The sequence below is a fragment of the Solanum stenotomum genome, chromosome 1 (genome assembly GCF_019186545.1).
Source record: "Solanum stenotomum isolate F172 chromosome 1, ASM1918654v1, whole genome shotgun sequence".
Lineage (NCBI taxonomy): Eukaryota > Viridiplantae > Streptophyta > Magnoliopsida > Solanales > Solanaceae > Solanum > Solanum stenotomum.
In genome coordinates, this window is record NC_064282.1 from 45,057,800 (window position 1) to 45,080,503 (window position 22,704).

General features: G+C 36.6%; 1 protein-coding gene across 1 annotated transcript; it reads right to left on the reverse strand.

Annotated features, from left to right (window-relative positions):
• Positions 1-17,620: 17,620 nt before the first annotated feature.
• On the reverse strand, positions 17,621-19,318 carry LOC125853286 (uncharacterized). The gene is made up of 2 exons (XM_049532956.1): positions 19,288-19,318; positions 17,621-18,927 (listed from the first exon to the last, which is right to left on the reverse strand). The coding sequence occupies exons 1-2, from the start codon at positions 19,316-19,318 to the stop codon at positions 17,621-17,623; spliced, it is 1,338 nt and encodes a 445-aa protein (XP_049388913.1).
• Positions 19,319-22,704: the final 3,386 nt, after the last annotated feature.

Below are 22,704 nucleotides of genomic sequence, written 5' to 3' on the forward strand. Positions count from 1 at the left end.
TGGATAATACAAAAAATTTACAAGTAAATACAGGAGACGTAGACATGGATGAAAAACCTAGTATATCAGGAATAAAAAACCCAAAAAATTTAAAATATTATAATGCAAACTATGAACAATATAATAAAGAAAAAACTATATAGGGATAAAACGTTGAATAAAAAATGGACACCTAAACCAATAACTGAACAACATAATTTTTTGATTTAGACTGTGTAGCAGATATAAATAAAACAATCCAATTATGGATGAGATATATATCAAAACAATTAATAGATATCAAAATAGGAATGACAGAAACACCAGGATATATAGAAAAAACACTTATAGAAACAGTAAAATTATGTAAAATTTATCAGAGGAAAGTTTGAAAACTTTAAGAAGTAATAAAAAATTTGATGGTGAATTAGGTACTACAACTATGGAAATATTATATAAATACGAAGTAGCTATAAGAAATGAATTTAGTAGTATGACAACAGAAGTAGAAAAACAAAATAAAGAAAAAATCATAAACCGGAATCTAATGACAAAATTAGCAATATGTAATATGTGTTATATAGATGAATATACATGTGCATTTAGAGAATACTATTATAAAGGAACATATAGCACAGAAGAAACTAAAGAAATAAGAAAATTATATTTTACAAAATTAACAGAACCTTTTAATTCAAAAGTAATAAAAAGTTGGAATGAAGCAGGATTAACAGATACTTTAGGAGCTAGAATGAAATTCCTACAACGATGGTTTATAGTACTGTGTGAAAAACATAAAGGAAAAATAAAAATGGAAAAGTTATTAGGAAAAAACCAAGCATGTTGCAAAAATAAAACAACACGCCAATTTGGTTGTACGAATAGGTATTATAAAAATAAAAAAAGAAACTATAAAAAATACAGATCAAAATATAAGTATAAAAGACCAAGAAGAAACTACTACGTAAAAAACTACAAAACCAAAAGACCAAAGAAAAAACAAACGGAATGCATTTGTTATAATTGTGGAAAATTAGGACACATGGCTAAAGATTGCAAATTACCTAAAAGTCCAAAGAAAAAACAAATATTAGAAATACTAGTAGACAACGAAGAATATATAACAATCGAGTATATAGATTATGAATTAGGAAACAATGATAGTATATATGAATTATCAGAAAACGAAACAAATGAAATGGAAAATAATTCAGTAACAAAATCAGATAATGAATACTATATAAATGACTGAAACAGATATACAAATAATAACTAAAGAAAAACATCAAGATGAAGAATCTTTAGAACAAAAAATAATATTTGATAATAGTATATTTGAACAAATAAAAGGAAAAGAATTAGACCTAAGCGTAGAAAAAATATTCGAAATACCAACAATAAGGAACTGGTTTAAACGACAAAAAGAAGAATGTTATGTAGTAAGTCAAAGAGAACATATCATAAATTGCAAATACACCAAAGGAAAGGCTAAAATACCAATAATAAATAGGCGAATAATAAATGAAGTAATACAATATATTAAGGCTAAAAATCCAATTAAATATGTACATTTTGGAGGAACAGAAATACTAATAAAAACATGTTTTAGAGAAGGAATAGATACATCCATAGAAATATACTTAGCAGATGATAGAATTATACAACCCATAGAAAAAAGTATAATAAGTGCAGTAAAAGGTAACCTCATATACCAAAAATTTAAATTTATAATAAGTGCTAACTACTCAGTAGCAATAAATGACAGAAACATAGTTAAATCACTAGTATTATATTGGAAAATGTCAGGGATAGAACTAGCCCCAGGAAGTAAAATATTCACAGCTAGATGTAAAAATTAATATGTTTTAACAACAAAACATAAAATAACAGCAAAAAATAAAATAAATAAAATAAAAATAGAAAATCATTTTGAAAGAATAGTTACAGTCATAGATAATAATGATTATAGTTATAATGAGATTGATATAGAAGAAAATTTAGAAATAGTAAAAGAAAGATTAAGCACATCAAAAAGAATAAACTATGAAATACCCCAAATATCATCAAAAATTAGTACCTCAAGAAGAATAGATAAAACTCCACAAAAATCAATAGAAGAAGAAATAAAATCATATCATTACTACATAACGGGAGTAATGGAACAACGAAAATATCTAATATTAATAAATACAGGACAAGAAGAATACTATATTACAAGAGAATTAGTAACAGAATATGAAATAATAACTACTGAACAATTATGCCCTGAACTACCGAAGGCATTAATAAACACCGAAGAAACTACAGAAAAGGATATAATCATTGGAGGAGTACCAATAGTAATAAAGTTTAAAATATATCAAGGAGATTAAAATATCACTTTATGAATAAAATGGTTAGAACAAGTAAAACCATATAATCTAGAAGACAAACAGTTAACAATAAATTATGAAAATAAAAGAGTAATACTAAAAAGAACTTTAGTATGATAAAAATATGAAAATATATATACTTGCAAAGATAATAATAGAGGGATATTACAACATATATTATACACCAATGATAGATATATGAGCAGAAGCTAATATATGTAAATACAATTATTTACTAGAAGATAAATGAGAAAAGTTAAAAACACCAATAGTAGTAACAAGATTTAATAATGAAGGAAGCATGATCACATATAAGGCAAAAAAATATAAAAATACAAATATGGGATAAGATATTAACTATAGAAGAAATATATAACTTCGAACTTACAACAAAAGATATGCTATTAGGAAAGCCATTTTTAGAAAAATTATACCCACATATAATAACAAAAACACACAGGTGGTTCACAACACCATGTAAACAAAAAATGAGCAGAAAGAGTGAAGAATAAAAAGCTGAAAACAACAGAGTGGATAAAAGGTAGTGAGAAAATTACACAAAAATTAGAAAATATAAAAAAAGAAGACTCTAAAATAGAATTAATTATATTATATATATATAAAGTAAAAATAATCCAAGATAAGTTAGAATTATTATATAGTGAAGATCCGTTTCAAGGATAGGAAAAACATAAAACAAAAGTAAAAATTGAGCTAATTAATAATAATAGCATAATAACCCAAAAACCATTAAAATATAATTTTAATGATTTAACATAATTTAAGATTCATATAAATGTATTATTAGAAAAAGGATACATACAAGATGCTAATAGTAAACATACAAGCCCAACATTTATAGTAAATAAACATAGTGAACAAAAAAGAGAAAAAAGTAGAATGGTTATTGGTTATAGATTTTGAAATGCAAAAACTAAAACATATAATTATCCAATACCAAATAAAATATTAAAGATAAGACAAATATAAGGATATAATTACTTTAGTAAATTTGACTGCAAATCGGGATTTTACTAGTTAAAGTTAGAAGAAGAATCTAAAAAACTTACATCATTTACAGTACCACAAGGATTTTATGAATGGAATGTATTACCATTTGGATATAAAAATGCACCAGGTAGATATCAACACTTTATGGATAACTATTTTAAACAACTAGAAAATTGTATAGTATATATTGATGATATATTACTATATTTCAAAACACAGGATAAACGTATAAGGTTATTAGAAAATTTATACATATCATAGAATATTCAGGCATAAGCCTAAGTAAAAAGAAAGCAGACATAATAAAAAAGCAAATAGAATTCTTAGGAATACAAATAGATAAAAATGGAATAAAAATGCAAGCACATATAGTACAAAAAATAATTAACTCAAATGAACAACTAGATACAAAAAAGAAATTACAATCATTTCTAGGATTAGTGAATCAAGTAAGAGAATAAATACCAAAATTAGTAGAGAATCTAAAACCATTACAACAGAAATTAAAGAAAGATATAAAATACCAATTTGATAAAAAAAACCAAACACAAATACAAAAAATAAAACTATTATGTAAAACCTACCTAAACTATATTTTCCAGATGAAAACAAAAAATTTACTTCTATAGTAGAATAATACGCCAGTGAAAAAAGTTATGGAGGAGTCTTAAAATACAGGTATGATAAAGAAAAAATAGAACACCATTGTAGATATTATTCAGGAACATTTACTAATACAGAAATAAGATGGGAAATAAATAGGAAAGAATTATATTCAGTATATAAATGTTTACTATCATTTGAACCATTTATTGTATATAACAAATTTATTATAAGGACAGATAACACACAAGTAAAATGGTGGCTAACAAGAAAAATACAGGATTCAGTAACTACAAAAGAAATGAGAAGATTGGTATTAAATATATTAAATTTTACCTTCACTATTGAAGTAATAAAAACTGACAAGAATGTTATTGCAGATTACTTATCTAGACAAAACTACTCAAACTGAGAAAGAAAATACAATCGAAGAGATACTCAAAGCCATTACTACACTTTGTATCAAAGTGGACAGTATGGACAATGACATACAAAAACTAAACACTAATGAAGATAATCTGAAGTGTAAGGCTAGTATAAGTCAGCAACATGACTATAAAAATGCGGAGCTAAGTCGATCGTAAGACGTTAAAACTCCATATCTAAGAGGTGATGTTGGGAAATACCTTAAAACCCATAATGAATGTTTAAATACAGTTGGAGGTACAAAGAAACCAGTTATTGAAAAATAACGGAATGCAAATTTAAATCAGTTATTTGAAAAACCATTTACACAAAAAAAAAAAAAAACCACATTAACCATAGAACCATAAACTTCAACATATGCAGATAGCCTACAACATGAGAAAGAGGTATATAACCACATCACAAGGACATATATCAAAAATATATACAAAATACAGAGTTACCTATACCTCAATCCCAGATCTACCACTACAAAAGATCCAAACCAAGACTATACAACTCAGAAATTACAAGGATACAACAAACTAATTGCACAGCCAAAAACCAATGCTAATCTAGTTAAAACATGTTATAATTATGGATTAATAAGTACTGCATATACATACGATGGAGAAGAATTAAGAGATATACCAGAATTATACAAAGCATTTATTATATACAAAAGAGTAACCAAAGGGAATTTATTTTATATAAAATTCTATACGGTAAAAGCAGAAATACTACATGAGGAGATAAAACCACTGATTCAAGTTGTAAAGATAGGCCTGACCAAAGATATGATAATACCAAAAGATAGTGGAGAACAACCAGAAATATCAAAAATTGAGGTACCTAGTTTTTATGCCAATAAAAGAATAATTGGTATATCAACTATAATACAAGAATTAACCAACAATTATTTGAATGTCAATGCTATATGGAGCTACTATTCAAGAGACCAATTAGTGATTTATGCCAACTCAAGGGAACTAAGGAAATCATATATGAATGAAGTCAAGAAATGGATTTTATTATTATTAAAACCAGAAGAGAAACCTACACCAAGAGCATTAAAGGAAGGATTTATTTCGGCAGAACTGTTAACTAGATATTGTAAGCTAATTGGACATAAATATCCTAACCATATATGTTCAAAATATAATGGAGAAGATAATGTGATTCCCGATGTTCAGCTGGAATGATCAAATAAGATAAAGACGGAAGAAGAAGAAGACAAAAAGATAAAAAGAAGATAGACATATGAAGTAAAATGTGCATTATTATGTAAATAAAGACGTAGATAAAGGAGAAGACAAAGAGATAAGATAAAAAGAAAAGACAAAGAAGATAAGAAGAAGAAGACAAGAAGAAGAAAACAAAAAGGCAAAAAGAAGATAGACACATGTGCATTATTATATAAAGAAAGTCGTAAAGTGTGCAGTAGTCACATTAATGGAAAGAATAGTATGTAAAAAAGTCGTAAAGTGTACAGTAGACATGTAAAAAGTCATAAAGAGTACAATAGACGCATTATTATAGAGAATAATATAGGATTAGAATTGTCTATATAAAGGAATGTACATGTAACATAATAGGCAAGCCTTCAATAAACGAAGCAAACTTTCATAAAAAACACTCTCAAATACTTAAAGATATTCATATTTAATAGATAATGGAACAACCTTCATATTATGGATAAGAAAGAGGCAATGGTATATTGTTGAACAAATATGCAGAACTAATTTCATATATTCCTGAATATCATATATATGATTGAATAAATTTATGTTAGTTATTATGTAATAGTATTATTTGAATCATGATTTCTAGTTTATTAGCACACTGGAAACAGGGAGAAAACTTCTATACTATGCCATCATAATGTTGAAACCAGTAGGCAAGGAAAGCCGTTTAGGGGAGTAAACAAAGTTGAGGCGCTGATAAGAAGGAAATACCCGCTAAAGTACGATGCTAGTAGTGACAAGAGAACATGATGAACATATAATCTAGTTCATAATGATCTAATATGAATTTAATCAATTATGAATATGATAGGAAGAAATAATTGAAAATAAACAACTTGCATAACAACGAACATGACTACATACATGCATGATGAAATGATAAAAAACTATGAAACTTGAAAATGTTTGATGATGGAACCCATGAGTAAGAGTAAAACCCTAGGTTTTGAGAAACTTGAAACCTTTGAAAATCAACTTTGAATGGACTCTAGGGGTGAAAGCTACCCCGAGTTGAAGGATCACCATACCTTTCTAGTAATTCCCCAAGAAATTTGAAGAAGAAACACCTTGAATCCATAACCCTAGCTCCCACTTCTTCTTTTTCTTCATTGGGAACTTCTAGAGAGAGAACTTTTGAAAGGAGGAACTCTTTGATATCATTTGGGGAAATAAGGAGTAAATGACTTGTTTTACGACTTAGAACTATATATACTAGTGATATAAAACAAATAAAATCTACCCCACACATTAATTAATTTAAACGAAATTACTTAAACACCCTCAATTTGGGCAGCCACGTCAGGGACCACACCTACTTTGATGGGTCGTGAGGGGCACCATGGCTTATGGTAGTGCTCGTGGTCCCTTGACTAGTGTGCCTCCCCACCTTGCCAAGCCCTCAATGGCCTAAGGGAACATCATGAGGCCTCCCACGATCCGTGGTCAAGACCACGAGTCGTGGTGATGGTCGTGGTCTTGAGGCAATGGCTTGGCAAAGTTGCCTTGCCTCCCCATAAGCCCAAGTGAACTTCACGACCACTTGTACGGACCTTCTAAGAAACCACGACTCGTGGTGGTGCCTATGATCTTTGAGGAGGTAGCCTTCTCATCAAGACATAACCCTCATAAAGATAAGGTAACTTCACGAGCTTTCCCATTGCCTGTGGTCATGACCACGAGCCGTGAAGTAACTTGTGAAGGAGAGCCTTGGCTTGGCACCATTTTTAGCACACTGCCTTGCCAACCATGGGTGGCACCACGACTCATGGTGGCCAACACAAATCGTGAAGACCCTTGTGGTAATGGTAGGAAGTGGCTAGGCCTATTTTTTAGGCAACCTTGGCCCCTCACTATGGCCTACACCAAAAAGCTTTAGCCCTTGCCCTTAACTCTTGACGTTAACCCCTACGCTTAAGATCTAGTTTATCCTATCATTTTTCGAGTTGTTAGAAGTAAGGTGCTTCTTGGGAGGCAACCCAAGTGTTTATTGTATTATTTTTTGTTTTAAAAATAATGGTGTGTTGATTGTGCAGGTTGAAGTGTCCAAAGTGTTAGAAAGGCATGTTGGCGAGCAAAAAGTCTAGTCGCTGCATCACCGAATAGGTCAGCGAGCCCGACCTAGACCGCCGTTGGGCTCAAGACAATTTTAAATTGTAATATGTAAAACTCGGCAAGCCTAGGAGCAACTTGGTGAATCGCCGACCAGGTCGGTAATCTCGATCTAGTCTGCCGTTCGGACCCCCACATCAACTAGAGGTCCTGTAAAACTCGGCGAGTTAAGTACCCACTCGGCGAGTCACCGAGTGTGTCAACGAGCAAGACTAATGTCGCTTAATGGGAGAGAACTGGTCGGTTTTTAAAGGCCAAATGTTTGTACTTTCAAACTCTTTCACTTTCCCTCACTTTTAATCTTCCTAAACTCATACCCGCACATTAGTTTCTATATTTCTTGCATTTTTAGAGATTTTTAGTCTTTGATTCTGTGTTTGGAGAGGATTACTTTGCTGCCTAACATCTCAATCTTGTTTAAACGGCATATAAGGTTAGTTTTCCAAACCTCGAGTTTACTTTTAGTATTTTGAACTCATTTGAAATGATCTTATCTTCTTGTCCTGTGCTGGGCCTCTCTGATCTTAATTGTTGTTGTGTGTGCCTGTGTTAATTCTATATTCTTGCCCTTAACGCCTATAATGTTGAATTCCCATAATTTTATGCCTTAGAATTGGTTAAAACTTGTGGAGTTGTGCTTGCATGTTGTTGAGTCTAGTCGGGTGAAGTGTAAGTTACCCATATTTGCTCCAAATTACATAATTTATCCAATGATAAAGCGGGTGATGTCATTCTTAAGGCAAAAGTGATCAAATGGCCAAATTTGGCAAAACCGAGAGAAGTCTGAGTATCCCGGCGTAATGGGCATATTATGTCTTCCTTTAATTTGATGAGTGCATGCTTTGATTTTGTTTTCAAGGGTTGCGGGGTTGAATTGGAGAAGTTGGGTTGAAAGTAGGCACATTGGGTTGTTTGGCGAGCTGGGTCGAATTCGCCGAACCACTAGGAGGTTCGCCGAAGTTCCCCATCAGGCCTTTAATTTCAAGCCAAATGAGTAATTGGGTTCTGTAACTTTCGGCGAGAAGCCTGAGGTAGCCAAAAGCACTCCGCGACTAGCGGAAAGTCCTTGATCACCCTTTGTCTGCACCCCTGAACCTTAATTGCACAGTAACATTCGGTGGGTTAATCTTTGATCGCCGAATACTATCGGTGATTCGCAAAAGGCCTTTCCATCGCCAACATGACAATTTTTTTTGACAATTATGAGCCATTCCTTTCGGTGAGCCTGATCTAGATCGCCAAAGTGATTCGGCGACTTACCGACGAGTTCGGCGAGTCTACCTGTAACTATTTTTCTGTGATTTTGCTTAAACTGTTTCTCACTCTTTCCAATGTTTTTGCAGACTTGGCTAGACCTAATGTTGCTGGGAGAAGCATGCCACCCCAAAAGAAAGCTAAGGGGATCACAATCAATGAGGATGCAACTTCATCCAGGGGCAAGGCCATCAAACTTCCCACAACTGGTGGGAAAGGCAAAGGTAAAGAAAAGGCTCATGCATCACTGGAGGTCAGATCTGATAGTGACAGGATCTATGCCACTCACCTCACCACTTTTGAGAGTGAGGGTGAGCACCAGGAGCCTCAAACTATAGCTTCTAATGATGACGAACTAGTAGCAGCACAGAGGGTAGAGCTGCGGTCCAAAATAATTAACTATCCATCTAGGATAAGAAATCCTCAGCCCACCACCACTCTTCCTCCAGTCCCAACATAAGCAGTGGTGATTGCACCACCAGTTCAGGGTCCTCCGTCTAAGTCTATAAATATATTAAACACTGAAGGGTAGAGGAAAATCATTGAGGAGAACTGTTTGTCCACAGATGGGGTGATTGATAGGTATCCTGAGTTTATGAGTTGTCTAAAGTCTCATAAATTCCATATCTTCACAAAGACACGTGGCCTGTATATTCCAAGTTGGGTTAGGGAGTTCTAAAGCATTTACAGTGCCTTGATACCACAAATAAAGAACCAGGTAGCAATATTTACACCGGTTGACTACGTAGTTGTTCGAGGGAAGAGAGTGTAATGTGATTTTATTGCCATTAATGCTGTCCTAGAGTGCCCTACGAGACATGAAGATGATTGCCTGCATATGATCAGGACAAAGACGCTGGACCACATGAAGAGGTGATTAGCTCTGTTGATATCTGATGGCACCTCAAAGTGGTTGGAGGCAGGGGTTGCAATAAAAAAGAAAGACCAGAATGTAGCTGCGAGCTTCCAGTTTGGCTTCATCAGCATTACTATCATGCCATCCCATAATAAGTCAATTCTCTACCTTGCCAAAGCAGCATGTCAAGGCTGCATCATTGATGGGATGAGGATCAATCTGGGAGTACTATGGAACAAGAGATGGTGATGAGGGCCAAGCGGCATCAGACCTCACTTCCCTTCTCAGTGTTGATCACCAAGTTGTGCAGATGGGCTTGGGTTTCTAGAGATGGAAAGAACAATATGAAAGTGATTCCCACATTCTCTACTAATATCCGGAGGAGTGAGGTAGAATATTTAAAGGATCAAGGAGAGAAGAAGAAGGTAGACCCGGTGGACTCTTCCCTAGTTGTGGATACAAACTCACTACCTATAGAGGTATCTTTGCCTACTCCAGCCCCTGGGCCTTCAGATACTTCTAGTGCTGTACCTTTTGACATCCCTAGTTCCTCTGTTGCTACTTTGCCTCCCAGAGCTATTGTTGTTACCATTTCTCAGACCCCGCTCACTTAGGCCGCATTACTCCGTATGGGGCAGCTTGCCCACTCTACCAGTCGTAGTGCTGCCAAACTGGAGGCCTCTATTTCGAGCATGATTAAGACTACCCTGACTGATGTTGTGACACGTTTAAGCGCTACCATTGATGCCTTTGTGGCCATAATAGCGGTGTGTGAGCATGAACAAGGGACCATCGAGGAGGTGACGACTCTTAAAGCCGCTATTGCTGCACTACAGAGTGATGCGAATCATCTAAAGTCCACCGATATGTCCATGCTTTTCGGGATGGTGTATATCTTAGATGTACCTGATATGCCTCCAGCTACCACCGAATATGATGTTAGACTTAAGGAGACAGTTGATCCTGAGTGTCTCTAAGATAGATGAGGATATGGTTGAGGTGGCTGAGGAGGTTTATTACGACGGCCTCACACAGACTGAGGGGGTCATGATCGATGAAGCTATGTAGACCTTCTTGGGTGGATACACTCTTGGGTGACCCTAGTGCAACTATTGTTCCTTCTGAGGTGACTCCGGGCATTGATGCCCAAGATCAGAGCACTACACCGGGCACTGATTCTCCAAAAGATGGAGTGAATTTTTAGACAGGATCCATCTTTACCTCCCTCTCTGTCTTACTTCTTTTTGACTTTTAAATATTTTTGCTTGCATTCGAGGAAAAATGTTTTTATTTGTGGTGGGGTGAGGCCCACCATTTTGTGACTTTTTGTGAATATGTTTTGTCTGTTTATTTAGGTTTTTGAGCTATAATTGTGTTTTATACTGTTTTTCTTGATGATTGAGTTTGTGGCTCCTTGTTCTTAATTGTGATTTTTGGACCTTTCCAAAAAAAATTGTGCCACCTCTTGTTTGTGTTTGAATTTGGTTGTTGACTTACAAATTTGAGTATCGGTCTTGATCAATACCGATGACTTGAATGGTTCTCATAATCGAACAAAAATGAATGTGCGGCTATGTTGAGGCTAAATGAAGTTGCACAGACAGTATGTGAACTTTTTGCATCTCGTTGTGACTAGCCTAGTATGAAATTGAGTATCTTGTGATGAACATTGCACACTAGCAAAAGTGTGAGTCTTGTTTTACATTGGTGTCAATGACTTGTGTGATGAGCCTACCGTGAACCATGTGTGATGACATCTAGAATTTTCCATGTTAGTCCGGTTGACTAAGTGATGCAATTTCTTGATATGATCTTAGGTAACTTTGAAGAGTGAAAAAATTTGACATTATACCGCTTGAACACCCTTAGAACTTAACTTTTTCATGGAAGAAACTTGATAAAATTTTGACCTTTCTTGATACATTACCCATAAGTTGTGGTGTGGTGAAAAGAGAAGGAAAATCAAGAAGTGCAAGAAAGTCCCCTTTTACCGATGGTTTGAGAAAAATGGAACCCCTCCATATAAAAATGTGAAGACTGAAAAAGAAGAAAAGAATGAAAAAGAAAAAGAATGAAAAAGTTATGGAATAAAGTTGTGAAAATGCAAGAAGAAATGGGGTTTCCAACAGTCCATGGAAAGAGAATAATGGGATGACTTGTAAGCATGAATGACAACGATGAAGAAAAGGAAAGGAAGTGTTGTTCACACCACATTTCATAAGGATTACAACCACTGAGCCTAAATGACCATATCTTTGCACTTAGCCCCGTTACAAGCCTTGAAAAGGCCTCTTTGATCTTGAGTGAGCTGAAACAATTGTTGGATGGAAAATAAGGGCAAAGCTATGGGTGAAATCATGCATTGTGTTCATCTTTGTGAATGTGAGTGTTGCATTTGATTTCAGAGCTTTAAATTGTTGAAACTTTGTATGTGAATATGGAAGCATTCTTTGTGTGAGGGCATTTGAGTACCTTTGTTGAGCTTGGACTTGCATTTGATGCATGTATTGTGAGCTTAAGAGTCTTTGATAATGGTGAGTCATAACTTGAATCTTTGAGTGCACGATTGATCCGTGCATGAGTGATTTGAGTCTTTATGTGTGCATTCATGATTGAGTCTTGTGTAGCACTGTTTGAGACTTCCTTTTTGAACTGCTGAACTTGAGTTTTATTTGAGGGTAAGGAAACGTTTAAGTTGGGGGGTTGTTGAGTCCATGATTTGGACTCATTTAGTGGTTTATTTTATTAGATTTAATATCCTCAAATGCATATTTTGAACTAATAGCTGATGTAAGTCCTTGATTTTTAGGTATTTGGATTCAGGAGCAAAACATGGACACTAATGAGCAAAAAGGAACAAGGCAACTGAAAGAACGAAGAAAAGAAGGCAAGCCTTAACCATTGGGCGAGTTGCTGAATGGCCATGGTCTCGCCTGATGTTCCACTGTGCCAAGCCCTGAAGGAAAAAATCAAGTCGGTGATAGAAAGTAGTAGTTGGCGAGTCGCCGAGCAGTTTTGCGGTGCAGTGGTATATCGCCCAAAGTTACATAACTTGAAGTTGCTGAAGGCTTAGCAAAAAGGCGATTTAACTGACCAAAGGGTGGATCGGCGATCCCAACTTGCTGTGCCTAATGGTCCTTCGCAACACATTTTTGGCGACTATAAATACATGTTTGAATTCTTAGTTTAGAAAATAAGATTTTTTTCTAATTTTCATTGTTGTTTAGTTTTCAAGTTTGAGGGCTTAGAACTGAGTTTGGAGACAATATTTCCGTAGCTTTGAAGATTTATAGATTTCCTTTTCTGAGAAATTGGAAGTGGGTGTTGAAGATTCTTTATCTTAGACCTTTGTAAAGACGAAATTAATCTTCCCAGTTGATTGAAACACAATTTGGTAACTACTTTTATCTTTTTATTATGTATAGCTAAAACCCCAATTCTTGGGGTGTGATTATGTGTTGATTTAGCTGCTGGTTATTGTTAATTGATAGTGTAAATGTTGTTTCAAAGTGATTTCATTCAGTAATTATGGCTTAATCTAAAAGGGTTGTAGTTGCAAATGCAACTCTACCTTCGTGTTTTTTGGTTGCTCGAAAGAGAGGTTTTAAAACCAATATTACTTATTTGATGGTATGTGTGTATTGGGTTGTCATTGATTCAACTCGAGAGAGTGAATCCTAAGCCCTTTTCCACACATTCAACTCGAGATAGTGAATGGACTAAAGCATAGGTTGTTCTTAATTGCTGCTTATTGGTGTTCGAGATAAACCAATTTGATTCAGGATAAATTGTTCTAGAGAAAGTTTATCCCTACTAAATTCTAGCTTATTCACTGATTTACAACTATTCACTATTGATTGCAATCACCCATTTGTCTATCTTAGCCCATAATCCAATCACATCCCAAAAACACATATCCATACTTGCTCTTTTAGTGTAAGTTGTTGTCGTAGTTGATAATTATAATCAAACCCCCCTGTTATTTGACACTTGTGTCACTCCAAACTTGAACCATGCTTTTATTCGTAAATGTTTTTACCTTTGATTGACTTGAACATATTCATGATTTTCTATTGATTCTTGAATACGTACCACTCCCTGTGGGATTCAACACCATCTCACTTAGTTGGGTTATATTACTAACTAACAATCGTTGACGCTTAGTATTGGATTAAGTGTTTTTGAAACGTTATTAATCAACCATCTCCGTCATTCATATCAATCGAAGGATAGCTCCTTATTTCGCCATCCATTTTCCCACATCCAAAGAAAGCATTGGAACCCGCTAAGAATTTCCCTTCATGATTTCTCCCCATTTAGCACAAAGAGGGAAATGAAGGCCTACTACCATATCCTTGAGATTTTGGGTTAGACACACTCTCATTATTAGGCCTTGAAGGAACACTTGAAGAACCTTTCCGGAGAACTTTTGTCGAAACCTTGAACGACCACATCCACCGGACAAAGAATGCTAATAGTTAACAACATCCACTCATGCTCTCTTTGTTTACCTAGATCTTTTTTTAAAGATTTTATTCCTCAAATTGTTGGGCATGAACCATAAGGCGATAAATGTCCATGTCACGGAGAAACATAACGGTGCGGCACTCTTTGACTACCATGTCTGACGCACCCGACACAAAGTTGCTCATTCTGGCCCTACGATCCACCACATTGGAAGGAGAATACTTGGATAATTGAGTGAACCACAAAGTGTATTCCCTTACAGTCATATTTCCTTACCTAAGGTTAATGAACTCAAGTACCTAGGCCTCTCTCATCACAAAAGGGAAAAAACTTTCAAGAAAAGCACATTTGAACCTCTCCCATTCTATGTGACCCGCTTCCACCGGCCTTGCCTCTTTCCATTGATTGTGCCAAATCTGAGCAACCCCTTTGAGATGGTAAGTGGCGAATACTGCCTTCTCTAATGGAGTCACTCCCATAATGGCAAGTATCTTGTAAACCTCATCGATAAACTCTTGAGGGTCTTCCATAACTTTGGAGCCATAAAATTCGGGAGGGTTCATCCTTGTAAAATCCCTCACTCTTGTCTCCGTTGTTCCCATATCATGGTTCACGGGGGCTACTACCTCTCTATTGGCTTGATCCGTCACGCCTAGAGACAACACTTAGAAATCTGACCTAAACTCCACATTTTTCACGTTGTGAGTCAAAGGATCAATCGGAGCTTGAGGAGGAGCTTGGGGATGAACTTCTTGATTTACATTGCCTCCCTCATTCCTTCTAGAATTAGCCCTTCTAGTATTCATATCCTGAAAACCATCAGGTAAGGATTTAGAGAGAGTCCTTATAGAGTTAAACTACATGGCACGACTTACAGAAATGAAGATGTGAGATTTACTAAACATCTAATAGCCTCTCATTCATAAATATGGCGCACTTCATACTTATGAACAAGTATCTACTAGATGTGGCTTGAGACATCCTAGAACAATTCTAAATTTGTGCTCCGATACAAAGTTTGTCACGATGCAGGGGTACCCCCTAGATGTAACAAGGCGTATAAGACCCCGAGAGGCCTCAAACAAGACACTTATCATACAATAACATAAAGTAATAGAAAAGGTGTGGAAATTTAAAACTTTTTCCATAGAATCAAAGTCTTTTATAAAACGAGCGGAAGTCTAACATAATTGTCTCAAACAATCTAACATAAGATATTATGTCTTGGGACGCAGCCCATACAATAGTCCAACATGAAAAGAAAGACATAAGAGAGAAAAGGGTGATCAAATCCTTGAATGCAACGAAGACTCACCAAATCTTCACCTCTTTTGTCAACTATGAACCTAGCCCCAATCTGTGGAAAATATTGTCTTTTCAAGAATGGTCCTCAATCCCTTAGCCTTTTTCCTGTTGATTAAGTAGGGAGGAGGACGCTGAACTGGTGGTGCTGGAACCACTATTTGTGTCGAAGCTGGCAATCTATCAATAGTAGGACGGTGGACTCCGGAATCCTAGATGCATCTTGACGAAATCTGGCACGAATCTCTGCTCTCCGGGTCTAAAGTGGTTGATCATCCTCAGGATCGGAGAATGAGGCATAAGAATTAACAAAATGCCCATCACTGCAAGAGTTCTGCTCCGATCTCTCAGCGATGGCCGCTTTGCCCTTGCCCTTGCCGTTGCCTCCTTTCGAAGGTGCTTTCTTCAACTTTTTAGAAGGAGTAGCTTCTCGCTCATTAATTACGATGACCCGTGCTCATTTGCGGGATGACTTTCCACTCTCGTCCCAGTTAGTCCTAGACATATCATCATACACATCAGAAAGAGTTGGAAATAATTCAACAAAAGATGTAGAATATAAGGTGCAGAAAGACGCGGTGAACCAATCGATGAGTCACCGAGTTACTTTTGCAAGCTAGATCGGGCTCACCGAAAGGACTTGCCTGAAACATTCCCAGAAAAATGACTAGTCGGTGATGTCCAGGGCACTTTGGTGAATCGCCGATATCACTTGGGGAGCTTGGAATAACCACCCTAAATTTTATATCATGTTTTTAGGGGTTAGGGGCATAAAAGGGCTCAAGGGATCTTTCGGCGAGTCAGGCTTTCCGGCGAAAGTTACAGACTCTAACTTAGCCAAATCACGAAATTAAAGGCGATCAATGGGGACGTTGGTGAACGATCGAACGGTTTGGCAAGCTCGATTGAGCTCACCAAACTGCCCAACATTGCAAATTTCAACCACAGTTCCCAAATTCAAGTCCGCAACCCCCAAAATAAAAATCAAACTATGAACTTATTCAATTAAGCCCAGACCCAATAGATCCATGCCTCCAGGGTACACAGACTTCCCCCGGTTTAGCCAAAATTAAACATTTAACGACTTTTGCCCTTATGAATGGCGTCAAACACTCCATCATAGGGCAAAGTATGTCATTTAGAACTTTTAAGGGTTACTCAAACATCACCCAATTAGACCCTAGATAAATTTACCACAACCCAACATTTTATGATCAATTTTAACGCACAAAACATGGGAAATCAACATTTCAAATAGTTAGGGACAATTACGAAACTAAAATAGGCAAACTAACACATCAACTATGATTTCAACATTGCCCTGCACACAACAACATAATTTTACCAAGTGCATTTAAGTTCAACCACTAATAAAGAGTTCGGGGTTCTGGAAACGAACATATAAGCTGAATGAAGAGTTTTAGAACCTAGGCGGTAATGTAATCCAAATCTCAGCACGATATCAAGATCAAAAAGTAACAAAAATAGGAAAATATGAAAGATCTAGAGAGTGGTGAGAGAGTACAAGGTTAAAAGTAGGAGAATGCAAAAGATTTTTACAATTTAAACCGTTTGGCCTTTTAAAACCTTTTAGTTCGCGGTCCTTTCTGTCGAATTAGTTGACCACGCCGAACCACTCGGCGATCCACTGAGTGCTGACTTACCTCGCTGCATTTTTACAAGACCTCTAGTTAATTTGGGGGTCCAAATAGTTCACAAAATTGGGCTTACTGACCTGCTCGACGAGTCGTCGATTCATCCATTAGGCCGCCGAGTTTTACAGACTCTCACTTCAGATTTTTCTGAGTCCAACGGCGGTCCAATTCAGGCTTGCCGACCTCTTTGATGAGCCACCGACTGCATCATTGTCTCGCCAATTTGCATTTCTCATACACATTCCACTTTTCAAACTGCACAATCAACAACCATTATTCAAAAATAAACACAAAGCATTAAAAACATGGGTTGCCTCCCAAGAAGAACCTTAGTTAACATCGTGACACAACGTAAGTACCCATTCAAGCTTCATTCTTAGGGTTTTCCACAGTATCACTAGGCAAACCCCCTTGTTGTCTTGGGTTAAGATGTGACAAAATTTGACCCATTTGGGTGTCCAACTGCTTGATAGAGATGGAATGAGAAGTCACCGTCTGGCTGAGAGTCGATACATCGTCCTTCATTTCCTTCAAAACTTTATCGAACCCTTCAACCTTGTTGAGAAAGCCTGAGAGAATATCCTCAGTCCGGCCACCCTCAAAATCTTTAGGCCTTTGACAGTCATAGGGAGGAACATACCTATCATTCTCCCCTTCTCGTTCCTTCCAAGTGTTATTACAATCACGCCAATCTCTATCACGGTCTCTCCAGCCCTCATCTCTATTCCAACCTTGGTTTTCACCCTGTCTTTGGTAGTTAGCACGATAACCTTTTCCTTGGTTCGATATGTACCTTACTTCCTTATTGTACAATGCTTGAAATTGGGCTTCATCAAGGTTCACTCCACCAACAACCACAACATTAACACTCTTCGTACCAATACTCATGACAATGTTAGATAAGATATCCAACTGGGGGAACATCTTTGACATGTTTTTATCTCTCTCTTGATCTTTTTCAATTTGATCTTTTGTCATTCGGAAGTTTAGAGGAGAGACTTTGTCCTCCCAAGTGTACCACACCCTGTTAATCTTGGTCATGCAGTTGAGGAGTTGGGAAACTACTTCATAGGGAATTTGCATTATACCTCCGGGAACGAGTTGGTCAGCAACTTCTTTGTTCACTGAGTCAAGACTCCTATCAAAGTATTGCAGTGTCTCGTTCTTAGGCAATCCATGAGTTGGGCATTGTAGCAATAGCTTCTTGAACCTCAGCCATGTCTCGTGGATTGGGTCACCCTCCAAGCACTTAAAACTTTGGATACTATCATGAAGAGTCATCTTCTTTGAAGTGATAGAATCTCTTGGTAAGTACACCAACCACTTGCTTGCTTCACCCATTAGAGAAAATGGGAACAACCTCAACCGGACCGATTCTTGAGATATGTTCTTAAAGGAGAAAAGTCCACAGATATCAACAAAATTTCTTATATGCTCATGGGGATCCTCATGAACCAGACCTCCGAATAAACCCTTCAGTTGAAGGAACTGAAGAATGGTGCTTATAATGTGGAACACAAAGTTCCCTTCAGCTAGAGGCAAACAAATGGCCCCAACACAATCAATTTGGAATTGGTCTTTAATGTTCGGGTCATTGACATCGTTGAGATTCCCGATATCATCTTGGTGGCCCACTTGGCCACCATTTCTTCCATTTACACTAATTTCCTCTATTATTCAAGCAACACAAAAAACCAGAAACAAAAATAAGTAGAATCAACTATAACTAAGAAGAACACAATTCAAAATCACCAAAACAATTTCAAACAACATGTAACACACCGGAAAATAGTACACCAAACTAGAGCCACAACCTAGAGTTCTAAGGTTTGATGTATGTGACATAGGGTCGTATATGAGACTTTATGTGCTTAGAATGAGGGGTCTAGTGGTTGAACATTAAGGCACATATTAGACCTTGTAATACAAAGGACCATTTAGAGTTTGATTGAGCATGGGTAGGGCAAGTACCAAGGTAAAAGGGCAAGCCTAAGACAAAGGGCCAAGACTATCCAACCTTGGCAAGCTACTGCCTAAGGGTTCACGACCACCAGTGGTCATGACCACGGTCTATGAAGGGGTCCGTGAAGACTCCTTCGTCTCATGGGAGGCAAGGCCTTGAGGCCAAGCTACAGCCTCAAGTCCACGAGCCACTACACAATTTGTTGTGTTGAGCACAGTCCATCAAAGTGGTTGTGAAGGTGCCTTAGATTTTAGGGGCTTGGCTAGTAGAGAGAGCCACTGTTCAAGGAATCACGGGAACCACCACGGGCCGTGGTAACCTTGACGAGACGTCGAAATGGCCGTAGTGCCTGGATGGGAGTGCCAAGTTGAGGCACTTTTGGGTAAATTCCTATTCGACGTGTGTTAAGTGGGGGTAATTTTTTAAGTGTTTAATACACCTGTATATATGGTTTTTATTCTTTAGCCCCCAAGTTTAAGTCAGTTTATATTAGACACAAATCAAAAACCCAAATTACTCCTCTATCAAATATTTCTCTCTCTAAGACGAACCTCTATTAAAGAAGAAGCTAGGGTTGAAGCTAAGGTCAAGAACAAAGGCTCCATTGCTAAAGGCTTGTGCTAGGGCTTTGATTAAGGTATGTTAAGATTTTCTTATATGGGTTATTCCACCTAAAGTGTCCCCTAGAATTTCCCCTAATTTGTGATGAAGAACCCTAATCAAGTTAGGGTTACTTCCAATGTATGGGTTTTAGGTGGTTACGATTCTAATAGGTTGGATACTACTCATATATGATTATTTTAGTGTTGCTTCATGATATTATGAAGAATTTATGTGAATTCCTTGATTAACCCTAAGTTTCATAGTATGTGGCCTTTTGTCTTTTGATGATTAGAACTTATCGAAGAATGGGAATATGAGATCATGAATTGAACTAGACTTATGCACGTATCATAAAACATGAATTGAAATGATTAGAATTGGGACTTTTTGATGAATTATGCTTCGAATTGCCTATGACTAAGTCTTAGGGCTAATATGTCTTGTGATCTAAACTAGTATGATGATTGTGGAGTAAAGTTTGAATGTAGGGATTGAAGTCATAAGGTTGATCACTAGGGCCTAAAGGGTATGTCCAAGATGATGAACTAGCTTGCATAGAATTGATATACAATATAAATGGAATTATGGTGGAAGGCTTTTACCCACATGACCTACCTAGAACTATACGAATGCTTGTATGTAAAATTTGAATGGTCTTCTCACATAGGATGATTCTAGATTGGAAGGATAATCACTTAATATGGATCATGATTGTTAGAATAGAATACCTTGAAGTTGACTCTTACAATTCCTTCAAGTGTAGTTGACTTATGTAGCTTGGGATGGTAGATCTCATGGTAGCTGGTGATTTAGGAACTATTTTCTCGTAAGGTTAGCTTGAACTAACATTGGTATGATGCTTTTGATGGTAGCTTGCATTAGTATAGGCATGGTAGCCTAGGATTGAGGATATTTATTATCCTAAGGGTAGCTTGAACTTGCATTGTTAGAATGCCTTCATGATAGCTTGAGTTGTTTACGCCAAGATCATTTCATTGTAGCTTACGATTGAGACACTATGCTCTCATAAGGATAGCTTAGGGTTGAGGATTCATACTCCCCTAAAGGTAGCTTGCATCATATTGAATGTTTGCATGGTAGCTAGGTTGGTATACTTGTTTCCTTCCTTGGATAGCTTGGATTGCATGATAGGATGTTTTCTATGGTAGTTAAGTCTAGCATGGTAGTATGCTATTATTTGGTAGTTGAAAATGATAAATAGTAATCATTGAATAAGCTAGCCTAAAGGAGTACTTAGTGTGAGTGGTAGTATGGGATGCCATTCATACATGGCCCAAGTATGACTTGAAGCAACTTATGAAGTGTCCTCTTATGTGATGGATGCTAACTTGGATTGTTTCTATAGTTGCCTTCTATGATAAGATTGACTTAAGTTGATAGTTCCTAATCAATATGAAGTAGGTCTATAGTGACACCTAGAAATGGAAAATATGAATATGGTGACTTCAAGGATATGCTTAGGGTGTGTGGTGATATTGATTGCCCCACATGCATTGCACAAGTGTGCCTTCAGGGTTCTTAGGAGTATAAGTGATCTTATGATATGAAAACGTAGGTATTGACTATGAAGCTCAATTATGACCAAGAATAACAAAAGAGAGGTACTTAACTTGGATAGTATTATGGGATGCTATCTTTGCCTTGCCCAACTATGCTTGGAGGTGGCTTGTGAAGTAGTTCTCTTGAATATGAAATACTAATGGTTGAAGTATGAAATTATGAATGTCTTATGTTGACTTGTTGTGATATGATGTTTATGATGGATTTTATGCTATGAATATGTTATTGTCTCTTATGCTTATGTCTTATGTTGACTAACCATTTGAGATGCCTTATGATGTTGTGCTAGCTTTCATACTTGGTACATTTTTGTACTAACGCATACTGCCTACATTCTAATCGAATGTAGGGTATTGGGAGACTGAGTTGCTTGAAGGTTCGTAAGGTGCAAGAAGACTTGAAGATTTGGTGAGTCCTCATAGCTTCGAGGACAAACCCACTATGTTCCTTTTTGTCATTTCTTATGTTTTCAATTTTATTTGGGCTATATCCCAAGACTTTTATTCATGTTAATCATAGATAATTTGAGACAAAGACTTAGTAAAGTCTTTTGCTTGCTTATGAAAATGTTTTCGATTGTATGTTTAAAGAAAGTTTTAAATTTTTCCTACTTTTCTATGATCTTATGCGATAATGATGCTAAGGGGTTGTATGAGACGCCTTTGGGGTCAAGTACGCCATGTTACGTCGAGGGATTACCCATGGGTTGCGACAAACTTGGTAATTAAAGAAAAAGGTTTAGAATGGTTCTAGGATTGTCTCAAACCATGTCTAAGTAGAATCTTATTCCTGGGTGTGAGTCGCGACACATTTATGAATAGGAGTCTATTGGGTGCATAGGAAAAGTCTCACTACTTCATTCTCTTAGTTGTGCCATAGAATTTGGCTTTAGTAGGCCCTTTTTTCCTAATCTGTTCCTTTGGTTTTTTAGGGTATGGCTAATACTAGGGTGAATGCTAGGAGAGAAGGGGAAGACAATGTGGACCGAGAGATTTCTCCTTAAGTTCCAAATCAAGCTCCTCATCGAGGTCCAAATGACCCTCCAATTGGGAATGTCAATCTTGTAGAGTTTAGGGCTTCTATGCAATTGTTGGCTCAAGACTTGACGGTGCAAGCCAATAGAGAGGTGGTGGCTCCGGCAAACCCTATAAGGGTGATGGGTGCTTATAGGATAAGGGAGTTCTTGAGGATGAACCCTCTGGAGTTTAGTGGCTCCAAGGTGGAAGAGGATCCAAATAGGTTCATAGATGAGGTTTATAAGACACTTGCTATCATTGGGGTAACTTCTAGAGAGAAAGCA

What these genes read in the sequence shown, in the direction of transcription:
- LOC125853286 (XM_049532956.1), bottom strand. Translation starts at nt 19,318, where the DNA reads ATGACCACTGGTGGTCGTGAACCCTTAGGCA. An exon ending in TGGTCGTGAACCCTTAGGCA is followed by an intron (nt 18,928 to 19,287) that starts GTAGCTTGCCAA and finishes CTTGAATAATAG; the next exon opens with AGGAAATTAGTGTAAATGGA.